The 18,325-nt window shown below is 43.9% G+C and overlaps 1 protein-coding gene across 6 annotated transcripts in view; it reads right to left on the reverse strand.

Annotated features, from left to right (window-relative positions):
* The window catches only part of slc12a7b (solute carrier family 12 member 7b), a 70,869-nt gene that overhangs the window by 16,032 nt on the left and 36,512 nt on the right, over positions 1-18,325 (reverse strand). For all 6 annotated transcript variants that reach the window (XM_014181115.2, XM_014181114.2, XM_014181120.2 and 3 more), the window contains exons 3-16: positions 17,731-17,868; positions 9,810-9,956; positions 7,327-7,381; positions 6,955-7,085; positions 6,561-6,802; positions 6,200-6,411; positions 5,088-5,255; positions 4,662-4,760; positions 4,290-4,347; positions 3,636-3,810; positions 3,439-3,557; positions 3,034-3,132; positions 594-713; positions 375-479 (exon numbers count right to left, since the gene is read on the reverse strand). In XM_014181115.2, the coding sequence (XP_014036590.2) occupies positions 375-479; positions 594-713; positions 3,034-3,132; positions 3,439-3,557; positions 3,636-3,810; positions 4,290-4,347; positions 4,662-4,760; positions 5,088-5,255; positions 6,200-6,411; positions 6,561-6,802; positions 6,955-7,085; positions 7,327-7,381; positions 9,810-9,956; positions 17,731-17,868 (1,868 nt within the window). The remainder of the gene's footprint in view (positions 1-374; positions 480-593; positions 714-3,033; positions 3,133-3,438; positions 3,558-3,635; positions 3,811-4,289; positions 4,348-4,661; positions 4,761-5,087; positions 5,256-6,199; positions 6,412-6,560; positions 6,803-6,954; positions 7,086-7,326; positions 7,382-9,809; positions 9,957-17,730; positions 17,869-18,325) is intronic.

Genomic DNA, 18,325 nt, shown 5'->3' on the forward strand with positions numbered 1-18,325 from the left:
GGGACTGTGGGCGATGCCAGGTGCAGGAGGGAGAGGACCAAAGACTGACCTCATTCTTTCCTGATGTAAATGATCCACTTTTTGGACAGGCACAGTCCAGGGGCTGCTATGCTTAGGCTTACCGGTATCTTTTTTTAACCGTGAGATTACATAGAAGGCTCAGCGATTCATCAAATAGTAACTCTCTTTCTCTGGATTACTCAGATGACAAATGGTACCAATTCACTACGTTCTCTAGCATAAAATTATACTGTTGAGAAAGCCCCAAAGTTGGTTATTGCTGGTTGTTCAGAAATGCGGCGTCAATGATGGCACAAACAAACGTATATGCACATAAACCTAATCCATGCGCACACACGCACACACACACACACCTCCAGTTCTTGGTGTGGGGCGGCGCCTCCTCCAGGCGAATGAGGGCGTAGCGGGCGGCGTTGAGCGACAGACCATTTATACCGTCACCCCACTCCTTCTCCGCCCTGGAGATTGAGAGAAGAAGATAAAGGAGGACTCAGAAACACAATCTAACATGCGTCCTGTTTGTGATAAGGGAACCAATGTACCATGCTACTGTGGAATCCAGTAACTCTTACCCTCTGTATTCAATGTACTTGTAGATGCAGCCAGCGATCAGCATGGCCACCAGGGCATAGTACCAGGAGGAGATGAACATCAGGGAGAGACACAGACTGGCGCCCAGGAAAGACAGAGCCCTATGGGGGACGAGAGACGGACGAGAACACGGAGGTCACAGTCAGTCATATAGGAGTACATTTTGACAGCCCAAAAATGACAAGCTGATTCCTTAAGTAATCAAACCTATCGTATTAATTCAGATACTCTGCAGGGTACTCGGTTCAAAACAAGATGGCACATGTCAATCCATGCCGTCCCTAGGAGGGGTGAGTCATTTGAGTGGGTTGAATCACTAACGTGATCTTCCTGTCCAGGTAGGCGCCCCCTCGGGTTCGTGCCATGGGGGAGATTTTCGTGGGCTATAGTCAGCCTTGTCTCAGGGTAGTAAGTTGGTGGTTTGCGGATATCCCTCTAGTGGTGTGGGGGTTGTGCTTTGGTAAAGTGGGAGGGGTTATATCCTGCCTGGTTGGCCCTGTCCGGGGGTATCGTTGGACGGGGCCATTGTGTCTCCCAACCCGTCCTGTCTCAGCCTCCATTATCTATGCTACAATAGTTTATGTGTCGGGGGCTAGGGTCTGTTATATCTGGTGTAGTTATCTGGTCTTATCCGGTGTCCTTTGTGAATTTAAGTATGCTCTGTCTAATTCCCTCTCTCTCCCTCTCCCTCCCGGAGGACCTGAGCCCTAGGACCATGCCTCAGGACTACCTGGCCTGATGACTCCTTGCTGTCCCCAGTCCACCTGGTCGTGCTGCTGCTTCAGTTTCAACTGTTCTGCCTGCGGCTATGGAACCCTGACCTGTTCACTGGATGTGCTACCTTGTCCTGAACCTGCTGTTTTTGACTCACTCTCTCTCTAGCGCACCTGCTGTCTCAAACTCTGAATGATCGGCTATGAAAAGCCAACTGACATTTATTCCTGAGGTGCTGACCTGTTGCACCCTCTACAACCACTGTGATTATTATTATTTGACCGTGCTGGTCATCTATGAACGTTAGTACATGGCCAAGATGTTCAGTTATAATCTCCACCCGGCACAGCCAGAAGAGGACTGGCCACCCCTCAGAGCCTGGTTCCTCTCTAGGTTTCTTCCTAGGTTCCTGCCTTTCCCTTTCTATGGAGTTTTTCCTAGCCACCGTGCTTCTAAATCTGCATTGCTTGCTGTTTGGGATTTTAGGCTGGGTTTCTGTACAGCACTTTGTGGCATCAGCTGATGTAAAAAGGGCTTTATAAATAAAATTGATTGGTTAATTTGCCAATAGAAATCAGAATGCACCATAGCACTGCAAACAACTGAGCTAGTTCCATGGAATAGCTCAGCAGCTCACAATTGGGCTTTACTGTGATATATATATATTCACCGTTACTGTGAAACCTTAATCCCAGACAGCAAATACCCTCTCTGTTTTAGTACAGATCCATTTATCGCTGGACACGCCATACAGGTGTGTGTGTCTGCATTCACTATACAAGCTTACACGAGCTGTAGGGTGGACCATAAATACTTGGCCAGTTAAGGGTAATGAGATTTATGCTGCCGAGTAGGGGTGGAGGCAGTGGCAAGTCAAATTCAAGGACTTTCAAGTACTTTTACAAGCAGTAATAATTATTTTCAAGGACCATCAATTCTTAATTGTTCATATTATGCAATTGCTTCTAGTCGCCACCAGGTGCCAGTATATCACAACAAACTCATGAAAAAAAATGAACTTATATATATATATATTTTTTTTTTCACCTTTATTTAACCAGGTAAGCTAGTTGAGAACAAGTTCTCATTTACAACTGCGACCTGGCCAAGTTCTTACAAGTTGTACTCAATAATATGCTGTTTCACTACTTATTTACTACATACACGAGTGGTAAGTCAGTACTGATGATTTTGTAATTTGAGTTGTGATGAGCAGAGTTTTTGGGACATGTTTTTATTAGGCATTCTACTTCTTAATAGCTACGAAAAAGCAGCTCGCTTCCGACTGGCAGCTAGTGTCGCCGGTCAGGAGACAGGAGGCTGTGTGAGGAAAACGGCACGTGAGCGGTCACCAGTATGGCAGGAGCACGGCTGCCGCTTGCGTGGGTGCCCCGTAAATGAGGCGAATGGCAAAGAAGTTAACACAATTATAAAATGCAACATAAAGTGTGGGTCCAATGTTTCAGCATCTCAGAGAGATAGCGAGAGAGCAAGTGAACGAGAGAGAGAGAGTGTGTTCTCGGGGGGGGGAATCTGCCACTCAGCTCAATTACAACATTCTCAGGTAGAGTAAGGAGGTTTGTTGCTAGGCTAACAGAGCCTGCTATAGTACTTGAGAAAGCAGGAGAAAACAGTGAAGCTAATTTGAGAGGGCATTGGAACAGCCAGCAACACCATATAGAGTGAGAGAGAGGGGCTCCCTTTTACCAGTGGTAGAACTTGAAGCGGGGTCTCCAGTTAGGGGTGCGCAGCAGAGTCTGGAGGGCACAGGCCAGGTTGACAAATAGGTAGCACATCAAAAAGAACCTGAGAGGGAGAGAGGGATACACAATGAGGGAGTGGTGAGATTACACACGACTACCATTTGTCAGTAAACCTCAGAGACCAGTTCTGCAACACTACATTTAGGCTACAGTAGATGGGAAAGCAAGTGTGAGAGGGAGGGATGGAAGGAAGAAGGGAAAGAAGGAGAAAGGTAGAGAAGGAGAGAGGTAGATGGGAAAAACAGTTGTGAGGAAGGGGCGGAGAAAGTCAGACAGACAGGTGGAGAGGGGTGTGAGACCAGGAGAGAAGGAGGAGGAGATGGAGATGATAGTAAATGGGGGTACTCACATGGAGAGGATGGGGGCGACAGCGTCCAGAGAGGCAATGAGGATGCCGATCTCACAGATCCCACCAGTCAACAGCAGGGCCCAGGTGGGCTCTCCATTAGCTTTGCCATGACCAAACACCTGGGACACAGGGAAATGCCAGAGAGTTAGTGTGTGTGTTGCTGTGTGTGTCTACAGTGTGTGTGTGTGTGTTCTGACCTGTAGGAAGGGCACGATGCCGTCTCGTGCGATGGCCTGCAGCAGCCGGGGGGCTCCAGTGAGACTCTGCAGACCCGCTCCACAGCAGGAGAAGAACGAGCCAATCACAATCACCCAGGGGGAAGGCCAAGCAAGGATGCCAATCACCAGGTTCCCTTTGACCGAGTCCCCAAACCTAGGACCGACAGACACACACACACACACACACACACACAGAGACAGATGTATTCATTAGAAAAGTACTCAGATAATACGCACGCACATACACAGGGAGGCATGCATACCTACGCTGCTGAAAGTAGAAAAATTGCCAGCTAGACACAAACCCTTTGACCATTGTGTGCCCAGTGTAATTTCCTTGAACTCTCTAACCTGACAGTGCTATGTGCAACAAGGGTCTACTATGTGTCACAGACAAATAGCTTTTTTAAAGGGGAAACTGTGACGTTTTCAAACCAATTTTTCAATGTCCAAAAAACCTATTTGGGCTTCTTATTTCTTAACGAGGAGACACCTTAACCCATGGTCTGTTCCTACTTAAGAAAACAGGAGTTTAAGATAAATCAAAGATGGAATGTACAGATGGGGCTCAAGAAATAAACAAGACATTTGTGCTGCTTTCATACCAAGTGTGAAAAGCGAAACAGCACTTACTTGTCTCTGAGCACCACTCCCTCGATGCAGGCGCCAAACAGTATGACAGAGGAAATGTCTGGGTGACGCAATTAAGGAAATTGGCCTCCAGAGGACAAGAGGTGAAAAATAAACAAGGGTCACATTCATTTGAGCACCAAATGGATTAGACTATAGCAGGGAGAGACTACCTGGACTTGTCCAATTAGGAATTCTCAATTGTGATTACCATTGCAAAATGTTTTGCTACGTTTTGCTATGGAGTGCCCAAATGAATACAACCTAGCTTTGCAGTTTACACACAAACACACATTGACTTGTCATGTTTTATAATAATTTGGTAGGTGCTTAAATGTGTCCTATTAGACACTTTGTTGCTGTCATTAAAGATACAGATGAAGGTGGTGGTGGCGATGGCCATGATGGTTCCTATGGGGATGGACTTCTGGGCATCCCTCAGATCACCAGACCTGTTGGATCCAGCCATGATTCCTGTGAAGAGGGGAAAGCAAGTAGTATAACATTATCAAGTAAGAGCTGTGCTGCTGCTTGTACTTTGGTGGGTCTAGGTCGGGTTTCTGTCAACCATCAACACAGCAACAACAGTTCATGTAAAAAGAAAAGTTAGAAAAGTTAAATAGCTTACTTACTACTTATTAATGAAAGTTCTTCTAAAGTGTTAACCGAATAACCAATTGAAACAAGTGAATGTGCCTTGGTCTTAATCCCTTTCCCAAAGAGCACCTCCTATCTACTAAGATCCACTATTGTGTACCCTAGCAACGCTTCCCTGACAAGTGGATGTCCATGTGAACGTACCAGTGACGGAGGGGAAGTAGATCCCCACCAGCAGGGTGAAGAAGGTGGTGATGTCGTTGGCCACATACGGCATGTAGATGTCCTGGGATGTGTCTGCAGCCGGCTCCGATACCTGGTGCTTATTCTCTACCAGCATGCCGTTAGGACCGTAGTCCCCCCAGATGTTATCTATATGGGGGGGGCAGAATGAGAGGGAGTGGTGGGGTGGTTAGGAGATAGGGAGAAAAGAGGTGGGAGAGGGAGTGGGATGGAGCAGAGGGAGATGGAGAGGTGGGAGAGGGATGGGGAGATGGAGGGGGGTGGATGGTGGTTAAGAGAGAGAGAGGGAGGGAGAAGAGAAGGAAAGGGAAAAAGAGAGAGAGGAAGGGAGAAAGATCACTAGTCACTATCCTCTGAAGGAAGAACACAGAGTTCATATGGAACTCATCAATCACCTGCCAGCACACGCCCAATTCCATAACTTCGGGAATTTGAGGACTTTGGAAGTGATGATGGGGGAGTGGACATCAATGTCAGAGTTTTGGAATGTCGTGAACATCTTGGACGTTGTGGTTACCCAAAACTATGACCGTGTAAAGTCTTCTGGCGGCTGTGGTAGCCCTGCAGCTCAGCATAAATCTATGATGGATCTAGATGATACTGGGCTGACTGAATTGAAGACAGTCCCATCTATCATATAAAAAAGATCCTGTCAGTAAATAAGCCAGGGAAGACTTCAACAAGACTTTCTTTTCCACTCTGTTGGATCTCAGGAATGGATCACGTTTCCTGTACATCTTCCTAATCTAATTTTCACAAGAGCTTCAAAAGGCAATATAGTAAGTAGACAGAGGAACACATACAGCATTATGCTTTACAAATAAACTAATGATCGTAATCCGGGTTTCCATTAGGATAGGGGTCGTAAGACAGAGGAAGCACAGGCTTTACATTAAGGTATAGTTTACCGCACAATCAAAGTTTGTTGGATAATATCATCCCAAATCAGTTTTGTAGATGTCATTATATGTTTTAGGAGAAATCTGCCGTTACAAAATACCAATTCATGAATAGAAAAGATAGCCACCATCTAAAGCAATCTTTGTAAAGTTAGCCTGGGGGGGGGTTCTCACCTCTGATGACACCACTGGTCAGGCCAGGGATGCCCTGGATCACAGTGACGTTGTTTAGGTTGAAGTACTCGTTGCAGGTGGCGTTGAGGTCTGGAGAGTCACAGAACAGGGACCACAGCTTGGTGGTGACCGTCACGTTGTCCACCTCCATCGTCTTCAAGCACTGGTCGAAGTTGTGGTTCTGCAGTGTGCGGTTCCCCAACAGGCAAATGCTGGGAGGAGGATATAGAACGAAACATTGAAATATCACATTTGACAAACAGAGACCTTTGACGTTCTGAGGAGACTTATGATCCGAGGTAAGGAGTAATGTGTGGGATCTCTTCTAGACGTTTCTGGTTGTATTTTTATACAGACTCACGGGAAGTCTGGCGGTTCGAAGGCGGTCTTGATGACTCCGGCGTAGATGGCCAGAATGGAGAGAATGACACAGGCCAGGAAGACCAAGGCCAGCTTATTGACGTACTTGACACCCACGAACACCACCAGGGACATGAGGGTGAGGCAGCAGGTGCCGTACACCCGCATGTTGTTGAGCAGTGCCTCCGCCTCATCCTCCTTCTTCTCTGCCTTGAAGATGGCCGCGCTAGGCACAATGTAGGTCTGGGAAGAGAAGGGAGACGGGGTGTCATCAGAGAAGTTCAGTTCAGTAAAGGTACAGCGTTTCTGCAAAAAACAGCCTTATCTGGCAGTGTTGTTATCGGTTCAGAGCAGGTGGTCACAAAAATGATGCTATCTTTGCAAAGGATACTCACCAGTAGAATCTCTATAGTACCGAGGATGTACATGGAGCCAGCGAAAGTAGTCCCCAGGTAGAAACAGAGCCCCACGGCCCCGCCGAACTCTGGCCCCAAGGACCTGGAGATCATGTAGTAGGAGCCTCCAGCTACAGACCAACAACAGGGGACAGAGTCGGTCACAACCACAGCCTTTGGGGAACTCACTTTAGGTTGTAGTGTAGTGGTATACATTGTTCCCTCTGGTGCTGGAACCCAACTCGCTAATCGATTTCATCTTCATTTGAAGTTCAAATTCAACGTAATGTCTTGAGGTGAAGGGAATTATAGAGCAGCTCAATAGTATTTTGAAAAAGTAGAAATGTACCATTATCCACGTTGGAAACCTACCTGGAACCACACCATTCGTAGCAATGGCACTCATTGATATGGCGGTCAGCATTGTCTGCAAAGTGGGGAATAGAACTCAAAATATTAGATTAGGTTCAGCAGGAGCAGAATTTTTGAATCTAAACCTCATGGAATCTACAGAAAAAAAAATCAAAAGGGGATATATATTATATATATTTAGTGGCTAACCGACTCAGCTATGGCTTATAAATCTTTGGGAACAGAATCGTGGGCGGCTGGGTAATTGATATGAACCCCGTTTTCGTGAAATTGGTCTGTTTCAGGATTGTTTAACGGGTTTGAAGGAGATTTGTATCTGACTGGTTGGTGGTTACATAACACTCCTCCTGCCCTTGAGCTGACACTGGTGGCAATGATTGACCAAAATAAATCCCTGTCCCCTGCTTCCTGATTTTTTTGTTTTCAGGCCATGTGCTGAACTGGAGAAAAGCCAATTAGCTGGCAATTTACCCCCTAAAGACAGCTTATCCATTTGAATGGAAGCAGCATTCAACAGAAGGCTACATTGGTGTCTGTTGTGTGGAATGAGTGAAATGGAAAGTGCTGTCCAGTGTCTATGTCTAGCTAGGTGGAAGTGAACAGGATGAATGTGTGTATCTATGAAGACACAAATGACACACTCAGAAAAAAAGGTGCCACCTAGAACCTAAAAAGGGGTCTTCGGCTGTCCCCATAGGAGAACCCTTTGAACAACCCTTTTTGGATCCAGGTAGAACCCTTTTGGTTTCAGGTAGAACCCTTTCCACAACAACCTTAAACTCAGTAAATTAAGGTTCTTTATGCATTTCTGATTGCATCAAATAGGTGAGCTTTGTACACTGGCTCACCTCTCCTGCACAAGTAGGCTATTCTTCAATTCTTTACTGACATACCTTGCATTTAGCTATGTAGAAAGTTAGAAACCATTTCTTCATTATCACTACTAGAGGACAGAATGCATTTATTCGTAGTTGTGTGTCCAAAACAATATTGGTTCACACCACTGCTAAACTGTATGCCAATCACAATTAAAGCCTACAATTACTTTAGTGATCATGTCGACACATTTTGACGAGCAGTGGCTCTTGGATGACATAGTGACAGCAACAGACTCGTGTGACACACACACACACACACACACACACACACACACACACACACACACACACACACACACACACACACACACACACACACACACACACACACACAACCTAAAGCTGCTCAATCCATTACAGTCATTAGGTAACACACTGGGAGTCGCGTGGCTTCTATTGTTCATAGCTCTTAAGCCGATGGGTGAGGAGGAGAGTACTTCCGTCCGATAGCGCAAAGACAGGAAGGGCTCAATCTTGAGCCTAGCCTTAAGCCTTTCTCTCTCCCGCCGCACCAAAGCGTTGAGAAACCATTGTCTGAGGGGGCTGGGTTAATAAATATAGCCAGGCCCCTGTGTGTCAGAGAGGCTTGTGGCGAGACAAGACAGAGAGGATTAGATATCAAGCTGCCAGGTGTCATCAGTAGCGGGAGCGCTACGTCCCGCTAAGTCGAGCTTCACGGCTAAATATAGGGGGATCAGTGACCAGGACCGACTAAATCACTCACTCCCTCCCTCTCAAATCTTTCTCCCGCTCTCCTTCTCACACTGCCTCCCTTTCAATCGTATTCTCACACTAACACCACCCCACTAATTCAAAATGGGTTGGTCATTTAGCAGAGATTCTGATGGCATTGTCTTCACAGTTTATAATATACATACTGTTAGTATTCACATCAATGACCACAGCCTTCAAAGATGTTGTACAAAGGGAGGTTTTGAAATAAATAAATGCCTTTATTAGTATCACCAAAGATGATCTATTATATTGACAAGCTGGTTGAGTTACCACTTGAACAATGGAAATACATGTCCTCAAAGATGGAAGGCAGGCGAGAGGAGGCACGATCAGGTGGGAGCATTCCGATATAAAAGTTGCCGAAAATGCCACGTGCGTCCACTTATATCTGTGCATTCGTAACAACCTAAACATTATGGAACTTCGATTCGATCAAATAAACCTCACGTAGCAAACTACAAACGACATTTTTTGTTGACCAAATTCGACACGCTCTCATTTACCTCCATGCAAAAATTCCTACCTTCATGGTCTTATCTTAGTGGGTGGAGTAAATTTGGGTGGAGTAAACCCTCTCGCTTCACCTGTTCCTCTCTGGTATCACAGTCAAAATATTTGGTCTATAATGTTAAAAAGGGATGAGAGTCTCCGGTCATGCAGGACTGTGTTGTGCAGTGTGTGGGTCTTCGTTCAACCTAACAGTCTTCAGTCTCTGGTTAGGTAATGGTCCTCTGTGTCTCAGTTGGTAGAGAATGGAGCTTGCAATGCCAGGATAGTGGGTTCGATTCCTGGTGCCCCCCCCCCCCCCATACATAAAATGTATGCACGCATGACTAGGTCGCTTTGGATAAATAATAATATATTACTTACACAGGAACAGGTCATAACCACAATGGCCAGGGACTCCATGATGCCAGCGGTGCCCACGATCCAGGTGAGGCGCAGGAACAGGATGACCCCCAGGATGTTCTGCAGGCAGGGCAGGTACACCCCGATTAATGTGCCCAACGCAGGACTCTGAGAAGGGAGGGGGCAGGGTGACGATAGGTAAAGGAGATCAGTTTTGCTATATCAATCATATTCAACTACTGTAGTATTTAGAATGGATTACATTTAAGATATTGCTTTTTATTATCTGTCATAACAATTTGATATGAGGGTAATCCCATCCTCCATCATAGTGTACCACGCAACTATAATATTACTCAGACCCACTATTAGGACAAAATGGCCAAGTGAAAAGCATCGGAAAATGCATTTTTCTTTAACCATTAAATATTATTGTCTGGTCTGGTGCCTTATATGATGCATTGCCTTGGCCAGGAGCTTAATAACACGTTTGTAAGATACACTGAATTAAATCATTGTTTCCCGCAATTGAAATCAAACACCCCACCAATTATTGTTTTTTGATAAATTCATGCATTCAAGGTCAAAAATATACCAAGAAGTCATGGAGATACAGTTCAAGCATTGTTGCTGGAGGAAAATGTCCCATTCTCAGAGTATAATCAATAGCTTGATCTTATCACCTCCTGGAAAATGTACAGCGAAGCAAACAGTTCTACCCTGCACCGTGATTAAACTTTCATCACAGGTATCGCCTTCACAGATCCATTCCAGAAAAAGAGAAGTTTCGCAACAGCTCAAAAAAGGAGTGGGTACCGCGACTGTTAAAAGAAACGGACCTGAATGTAGAGAACCGTCCCCTATTTCTTCAAAGTTGTAGCTACCTTTTCAACCATCTCTCAATCTATAACTAAAGGAAAGTCCCACTATCCTGTTCTGAGAGTGGAGGACTGGACAGGCCAGGGGTGTTATTCTCACTCCATCCTTGGCACTCTAGCACCAATCAGAAATGCCTATACGCATCTGGTCTCTATGCAGAAAATGTGATGGGGCAATTGGCATGGGGTTGTGGTTATTGTGGAATTGCAGCACCACTTGGAAAACAGTGTGGGTATTCTCTTTAGATTTTTAGCAACAAACTGGCTTGGAAGAACAACTTAATAAAAAGGTTCCTCCAGGCTGAAACCGTGAGAGAAGAAGTATAAAGGGCTGGGTTGTGTCAGACCCGTGGAAGAGAATGAGGTTTGTTCATAAACATATTTTTTACTTGAAAATGTATGACACAGTGCATTCGGAAAGTATTCAGACCCCTTGACTTTTTCCACATTTTGTTACATTACAGCCTTATTCTAAAACGTATTAAATAAATGTTGTCCTCAATCTACAAACAATACCCCATAATGACGAAGTGAACAGGTTTTAGATATGTTTGCAAATGTATAAAAAAACAAAACTTATTTACATAAGTATTCAAACACTTTGCTATGAGAGTCAAAATTGAGCTCAGGTGCATCCTGTTTCCATTGATCATCCTTGAGATATTCTACAATTTAACTGGAGTCCACCTGTGGTAAATTCAATTGATTGGACATGATTTGGAAAAGCACACACACACACCTGTCTATATAAGGTCCCCCAGTTGACAGTGCATGTCAGAGCAAAAACCAAGCCTAGACCTAGGATGCGTCCGAAATGAAAGCTTATCTCATATAGCGCACTATGTGACCAGAGCTCTGGTTAAAATTAGTGCACTATATAAGAACTAGGGCTCCACTTCGGATTCTGACCTGCAATCAATTCTTGCTGTTTTGACCACATTTCCTGAAGAAAACAACTGTCTGTGAGAAATATGACAAGAATGTGTTTTTCATGTCGTTGTGGTGGCCAGAGTCATTTGATTTCTTTATGGGGAGGGTGTGGTGGTGGCTTTCTTGGAGCATAACAAGTATTTATTTATTTATTTAACATTTTGCAGGATGACATCTCACGAGATGCATTTTCAACAGTGTCAAAATGTTATATATATATATATATATATACACACACACACACACACACACATACTGCTCAAAAAAATAAAGGGAACACTTAAACAACACATCCTAGATCTGAATGAAAGAAATAATCTTATTAAATACTTTTTTATTTACATAGTTGAATGTGTTGACAACAAAATCACACAAAAATAATCAATGGAAATCCAATTTATCAACCCATGGAGGTCTGGATTTGGCGTCACACTCAAAATTAAAGTGGAAAACCACACTACAGGCTGATCCAACTTTGATGTAATGTCCTTAAAACAACTCAAAATGAGGCTCAGTAGTGTGTGTGGCCTCCACGTGCCTGTATGACCTCCCTACAACGCCTGGGCATGCTCCTGATGAGGTGGCGGATCTCCTCCCAGACCTGGACTAAAGCATCCGCCAACTCCTGGACAGTCTGTGGTGCAACGTGGCGTTGGTGGATGGAGCAAGACATGATGTCCCAGATGTGCTCAATTGGATTCAGGTCTGTGGAATGGGTGGGCCAGTCCATAGCATCAATGCCTTCCTCTTGCAGGAACTGCTGACACACTCCAGCCACATGAGGTCTAGCATTGTCTTGCATTAGGAGGAACCCAGGGCCAACCGCACCAGAATATGGTCTCACAAGGGGTCTGAGGATCTCATCTCGGTACCTAATGGGAGTCAGGCTACCTCTGGCGAGCACATGGAGGGCTGTGCAGCCCCCCAAAGAAATGCCACCCCACACCATGACTGACCCACCGCCAAACCGGTCATTCTGGAGGATGTTGCAGGCAGCAGAACGTTCTCCACGGCGTCTCCAGACTCTGTCACGTCTGTCACGTGCTCAGTGTGAACCTGCTTTCATCTGTGAAGAGCACAGGGCGCCAGTGGCGAATTTGCCAATCTTGGTGTTCTCTGGCAAATGCCAAACGTCCTGCACGGTGTTGGGCTGTAAGCACAACCCCCACCTGTGGACGTCGGGCCCTCATACCACCCTCATGGAGTCTGTTTCTGACCGTTTGAGCAGACACATGCACATTTGTGGCCTGCTGGAGGTCATTTTGCAGGGCTCTGGCAGTGCTTCTCCTGCTCCTCCTTGCGCAAAGGCGGAGGTAGCGCTCCTGCTGCTGGGTTGTTGCCCTCCTACGGCCTCCTCCACGTCTCCTGATGTACTGGCCTGTCTCCTGGTAGCGCCTCCATGCTCTGGACACTACGCTGACAGACACAGCAAACCTTCTTGCCACAGCTCGCATTGATGTGCCATCCTGGATGAGCTGCACTCCCTGAGCCACTTGTGTGGGTTGTAGACTCCGTCTCATGCTACCACTAGACTGAAAGCACCGCCAGCATTCAAAAGTGACCAAAACATCAGCCAGGAAGCATAGGAACTGAGACGTGGTCTGTGGTCCCCACCTGCAGAACCACTCCTTTATTGGGGGTCTTGCTAATTGCCTATAATTTCCACCTGTTGTCTATTCCATTTGCACAACAGCATGTGACATTTATTGTCAATCAGTGTTGCTTCCTAAGTGGACAGTTTGATTTCACAGAAGTGTGATTGACTTGGAGTTACATTGTGTTGTTTAAGTGTTCCCTTTATTTTTTTGAGCAGCATATATATATATATATATATATGTATGTACACACACACACACACATATATAAGTTTACATACACTTTTCAACCACTCCACAAATTTCTTGTTAACAAACTATAGCTTTGGCAAGTCGGTTAGGATATCTACTTTGTGCATGACAAGCAATTTTTCCCAACAATTGTTTACAGACAGATTATTTCACTTAATCACAATTCCAGTGGGTCAAAAGTTTACATACACTGAGTTGACTGCCTTTAAACAGCTTGGAAAATTCCAGAAAATGATGTCATGGCTTTAGAAGCTTCTGATAGGCTAATTGACATCATTTGAGCCAATTGGAGGTGTACCTGTGGATGTATTTCAAGGCCTACCTTCAAACTCAGTGCCTCTTTGCTTGACATCATGGGAAAATCAAAAGAAATCAGCCAAGACCTCAGAAAAAAATTGTAGACACCCACAAGTCTGGTTCATCCTTGGGAGCAATTTCCAAACGCCTGAAGGTACCACATTCATCTGTACAAACAATAGTACGCAAGTATAAACACCATGGGACCACGCAGCCGTCATACCACTCAGGAAGGAGACACGTTCTGTCTCCTAGAGATGAACGTACTTTGGTGCAAAAAGTGCAAATCAATCCCAGAACAGCAAAGTACCTTATGAAGATGCTGGAGGAAACAGGTACAAAAGTATCTATATCCACAGTAAAACGAGTCCTATTTCGACATAACCTGATAGGCCACTCGGCAAGGAAGAAGCCACTGCTCCAAAACCGTCATAAAAAAGCCAGACTACGGTTTGCAACTGCACATGGGGACAAAGATCGTACTTTTTGGAGAAACGTCCTCTGGTCTGATGAAACAAAAATAGAACTGTTTGGCCATAATGACCACCATTGGAGGAAAAAGGGGGAGGCTTGCAAGCCAAAGAACACCATCCCAACCGTGAAGCACGGGGGTGGCAGCATCATGTTGTGGGGGTGCTTTGCTGCAGGAGGGACTGGTGCACTTCACAAAATAGATGGCATCATGAGGCAGGAAAATTATGTGGACATATTGAAGCAACATCTCAAGACATCAGTCAGGAAGTTAAAGCTTGGTCGCAAATGGGTCTTCCAAATGGACAATGATCCCAGCATACTTCCAAAGTTGTGGCAAAATGGCTTAAGGACAACAAAGTCAAGGTATTGAAGTGGCCATCACAAAGCCCTGACCTCAATCCCAAAGAAAATTTGTGGGCAGAACTGAAAAAGCGTGTACGAGCAAGGAGGCCTAGAAACCTGACTCAGTTACACCAGCTCTGTCAGGAGGAATGGGCCAAAATTCACCCAACTTATTGTGGGAAGCATGTGGAAGGCATCCTGAAATGTTTGACCCAAGTTAAACAATTTAAAGGCAATGCTACCAAATACTAATTGAGTGTATGTAAACTTCTGACCCACTGGGAATGTGATGAAAGAAATAAAAGCTGAAATAAATAAGTCTCAACTATTATTCTGACATTTCACATTCTTAAAATAAAGTGGTGATCCTAACTGACCTAAAACAGGGAACTTTTACATGGATTAAATGTCAGGAATTGTTAAAAACTGAGTTTAAATGTATTTGGCTAAGGTGTATGTAAACTTATGACTTTAACTGTGCGCACACACACACACACACACTAACAATAAAAATGTCAACTACTATCCAATAATAATAACAATTAAATAATAAAACGTACAGTACCAGTCAAAAGTTTGGACACCTACTCATTCAAGGGTTTTTCTTTATTTGTACTATTTTCTACATTGTAGAATAATAGTGAAGACATCAAAACTATTAAATAACACATATGGAATCATGTAACAGATTCAACCACAAAGACCATGGAGATTTTCCAATGACTTGCAAAGAAGGGCACTTATTGGAAAATGGGTAAAAATAAAGAAAACAGACATTGAATATCTCTTTGAGCATGGTGTAGTTATTAATTACACTTTGGATGGTGTATCAATACACCCAGTTACTACAAAGATGCAGGCGTCCTTCCTAATTCGGTTGCCGGAGAGGAAGGAAACCGCTCAGGGATTTCAACAGTAGGCCAATGGTGACATTAAAACAGATGGCTGTGATAGGCGAAAAATAATAAATAAAAAAAAAACAGATTCTGAATAAAGCACTTGTACACGAGTGTGCTAAACAACTTTTTTAGCACGGCTATGCTACCATAGATCAGCACAGCCGTTGCAGAACCTCGAGTGTACAATTGGTTTTCTACAATGGGTTACCAATTAAATAAAAAAACTTGAATTTTAATAATTGTATTCATAGGTTACTATTTCATCCCTCAACAAAAATATAGGTCTTGCCCCGACACATCTATGGTTGCGAGCCAAGCCGGCAGGCCGTTCATTCTAGCGGTTAGGTTGCCAGACGCAACCCAGTCATTAAGTATTTTTATTCTATATCTATTGACGCAACCCAGTCATTCGTTCTAAATGTTCCATTGCCAGCCTCTTATCCCTTGCTAGCTATCCAATTATGGCCAACACAGTCACGTCAAACCGTGCAGCTAGATAACAGCAAAGTACCTGCATTTCATTTGACCCATTTTTCTATTGACATTTCTTTGTATATATCTCAAAGAATTATGCTGATTCATGATTTCGAATGGCTGAGAAAAGATGTCAGTCTCGTTCTGACACATTATTTCTTAATAGGACAGTGGTGATAGAATTTCAATATTGAAACAAAGTTTCAAATGTCGAGAGACAGACAGCAACGTTTGTACAAACCCCCGTTGTTGAAAAACAAATGTTAGGCTAGAAGCAAGGGGAAATAATGTCTAGATGCTTTTTACAGTGGCGATCAAGTTAATTAATTGGCTGGCTGGGCTGATGGGGAAAGTGGATGAGCAGGGATTTCTCAGATGGAACAGAAAACAACATTCCCATTTCTGCACCTGTGGTAAACATTTTTTTTTAGTATGGCTTAGACCAACGCGTTGTACAATATACCTTTGAGCATGGTGAAATTATTTATTAGGCTTTGGATGGTGTATCAATACACTCAGTCACTACAAAGATACTAGAGGTCGACCGATTAATCGGAATGGCCGATTAATTAGGGCCGATTTTACGTTTCCGTAACAATCGGTAATTGGCATTTTTGGACGCCGATTATGGCCGATTATATTGCGATCCACGAGGAGACTGCGTGGCAGGCTGACCACCAGTTACGCGAGTGCAGGCAGCAAGGAGCCATGGTAAGTTGCTAGCTAGCATTAAACTTATCTTATAAAAATAAAAAACTATCAATCTTAACATAATCACTAGTTATCATGAACCATGTGTAGTTATTACTAGTTTAACTAGCTTGTCCTGCATTGCATCTAATCAATTCGGTGCCTGAAACTGTGTCACGTCTCTTGCGTTCAGTGTAAGCAGAGTCAGGGTATATGTACCAGTTTGGGTCGCCTGGGTTGTTGCGAACTGTGTGAAGACCATTTCTTCCTAACAAAGATAATTATTTTACATAATTATGACATAACATTGACAGTTACTCTAACATCATGATGTACCCTTGGAGTTTGTAATTGCTGCTGTTGTCGAAAGGAGTAGTGTGACTCTTGTAAAGTTAAGTGTTCGTTAATATATACAGGGACATTTGAGTTGATACATTCAAAAATAAATTGGTACCAATGCAGTTGTCTTTTGCTTGGGAGTGACAGACAATTCAGTGATTCATATTTTGTGCAATGATGTCTTATAATAGTATCCAAGAATTAATCTACAAAGATTGTTATAAATGACATCTGATTCAAAAAGTAAGGTCTTATTTGTGTTTTGATACATGATGTCACCATAGTCTAGGATAGATAGAATAAGTTGGGTTTGTAAGTATAAAGGCAACACTGATCAATCACAGTGTAGACAAACAAAGTGGGAATGTTTGCATGTCCTTCGTGCTGCACACGTGCTGCACAATGAATGTTTGCTCTGGTCAAAGACCCTGTTTTGCAATCATTAATTCAGCAGTTTTTCAAAGGGTACAATAAATCAGCAGAAAACACATGATGGGATACAATAACCAATTTAAGACATTTTATAGACTTGAAACCATAGCCTGCTCCATCTACAGTACCAATAGTCCAAACAAAGCTATTTTCTCCACACTTTAGAACACCCGAAGTCCCCATGTTGAGAGGATTACATTTGCTTTGTCATTATCACCAATATCAGGCAGTAGGAGTCGGATGTGCACGGAAGTGGCTTGTGTCACTAAGTGGATCTTAGAATTTAGAAATTGAATTTCTAAACGTTACTGTCCACACAATGTGGAGACGACAGGCTTACCTTGACTGGTTTCTTAGTCTTGGCTGGCCCCTCGTCGTCGTCTGCTTCCTCGTGCTCTTTGACCCCCTGGGTGAGGTTGGTGTAGTTAGCCAGCTTGTTGAGCAGAGAGGACACCATGGGGTTGCTGTCCATCTCTTCCTGTGAGCAAAAAAATACCATAACACAAAAAGTGTCATAACACCTCTTAGCATTCAAGCTCTCTGCATAAGGGTCAAGGAAATAACTTGAGAACTGCAATGATGGGAGAAACGGTCAAGAGGAATTTAGAAACTGTAGAGAAATCAAAGGAGATAAGAAAAGCTTTGCTGGATCGAATTATTTTTTTAGTCATTTAGCAGACACTCTTATCCAGAGCGACTTACAGTAGTGAATGCATACATTTTTTTTCTGTGCTGGCCCCCCGTGGGAATCGAACCCACAACCCTGGCGTTGCAAACACCATGCTCTACCAACTGAGCTACAGGTAGAGAAGTAGATTTCACAGTCCATAATTCATGTTATTCTTAGGATTCAATATAATTTATCACTACCATAGAGAGGTTAGAACAGCCAAATGGGATTAGACAGTGGATAGAAATAACAGAGAAAGCCCCTT

Source organism: Salmo salar, chromosome ssa29 (genome assembly GCF_905237065.1).
Source record: "Salmo salar chromosome ssa29, Ssal_v3.1, whole genome shotgun sequence".
Classification (NCBI taxonomy): domain Eukaryota; kingdom Metazoa; phylum Chordata; class Actinopteri; order Salmoniformes; family Salmonidae; genus Salmo; species Salmo salar.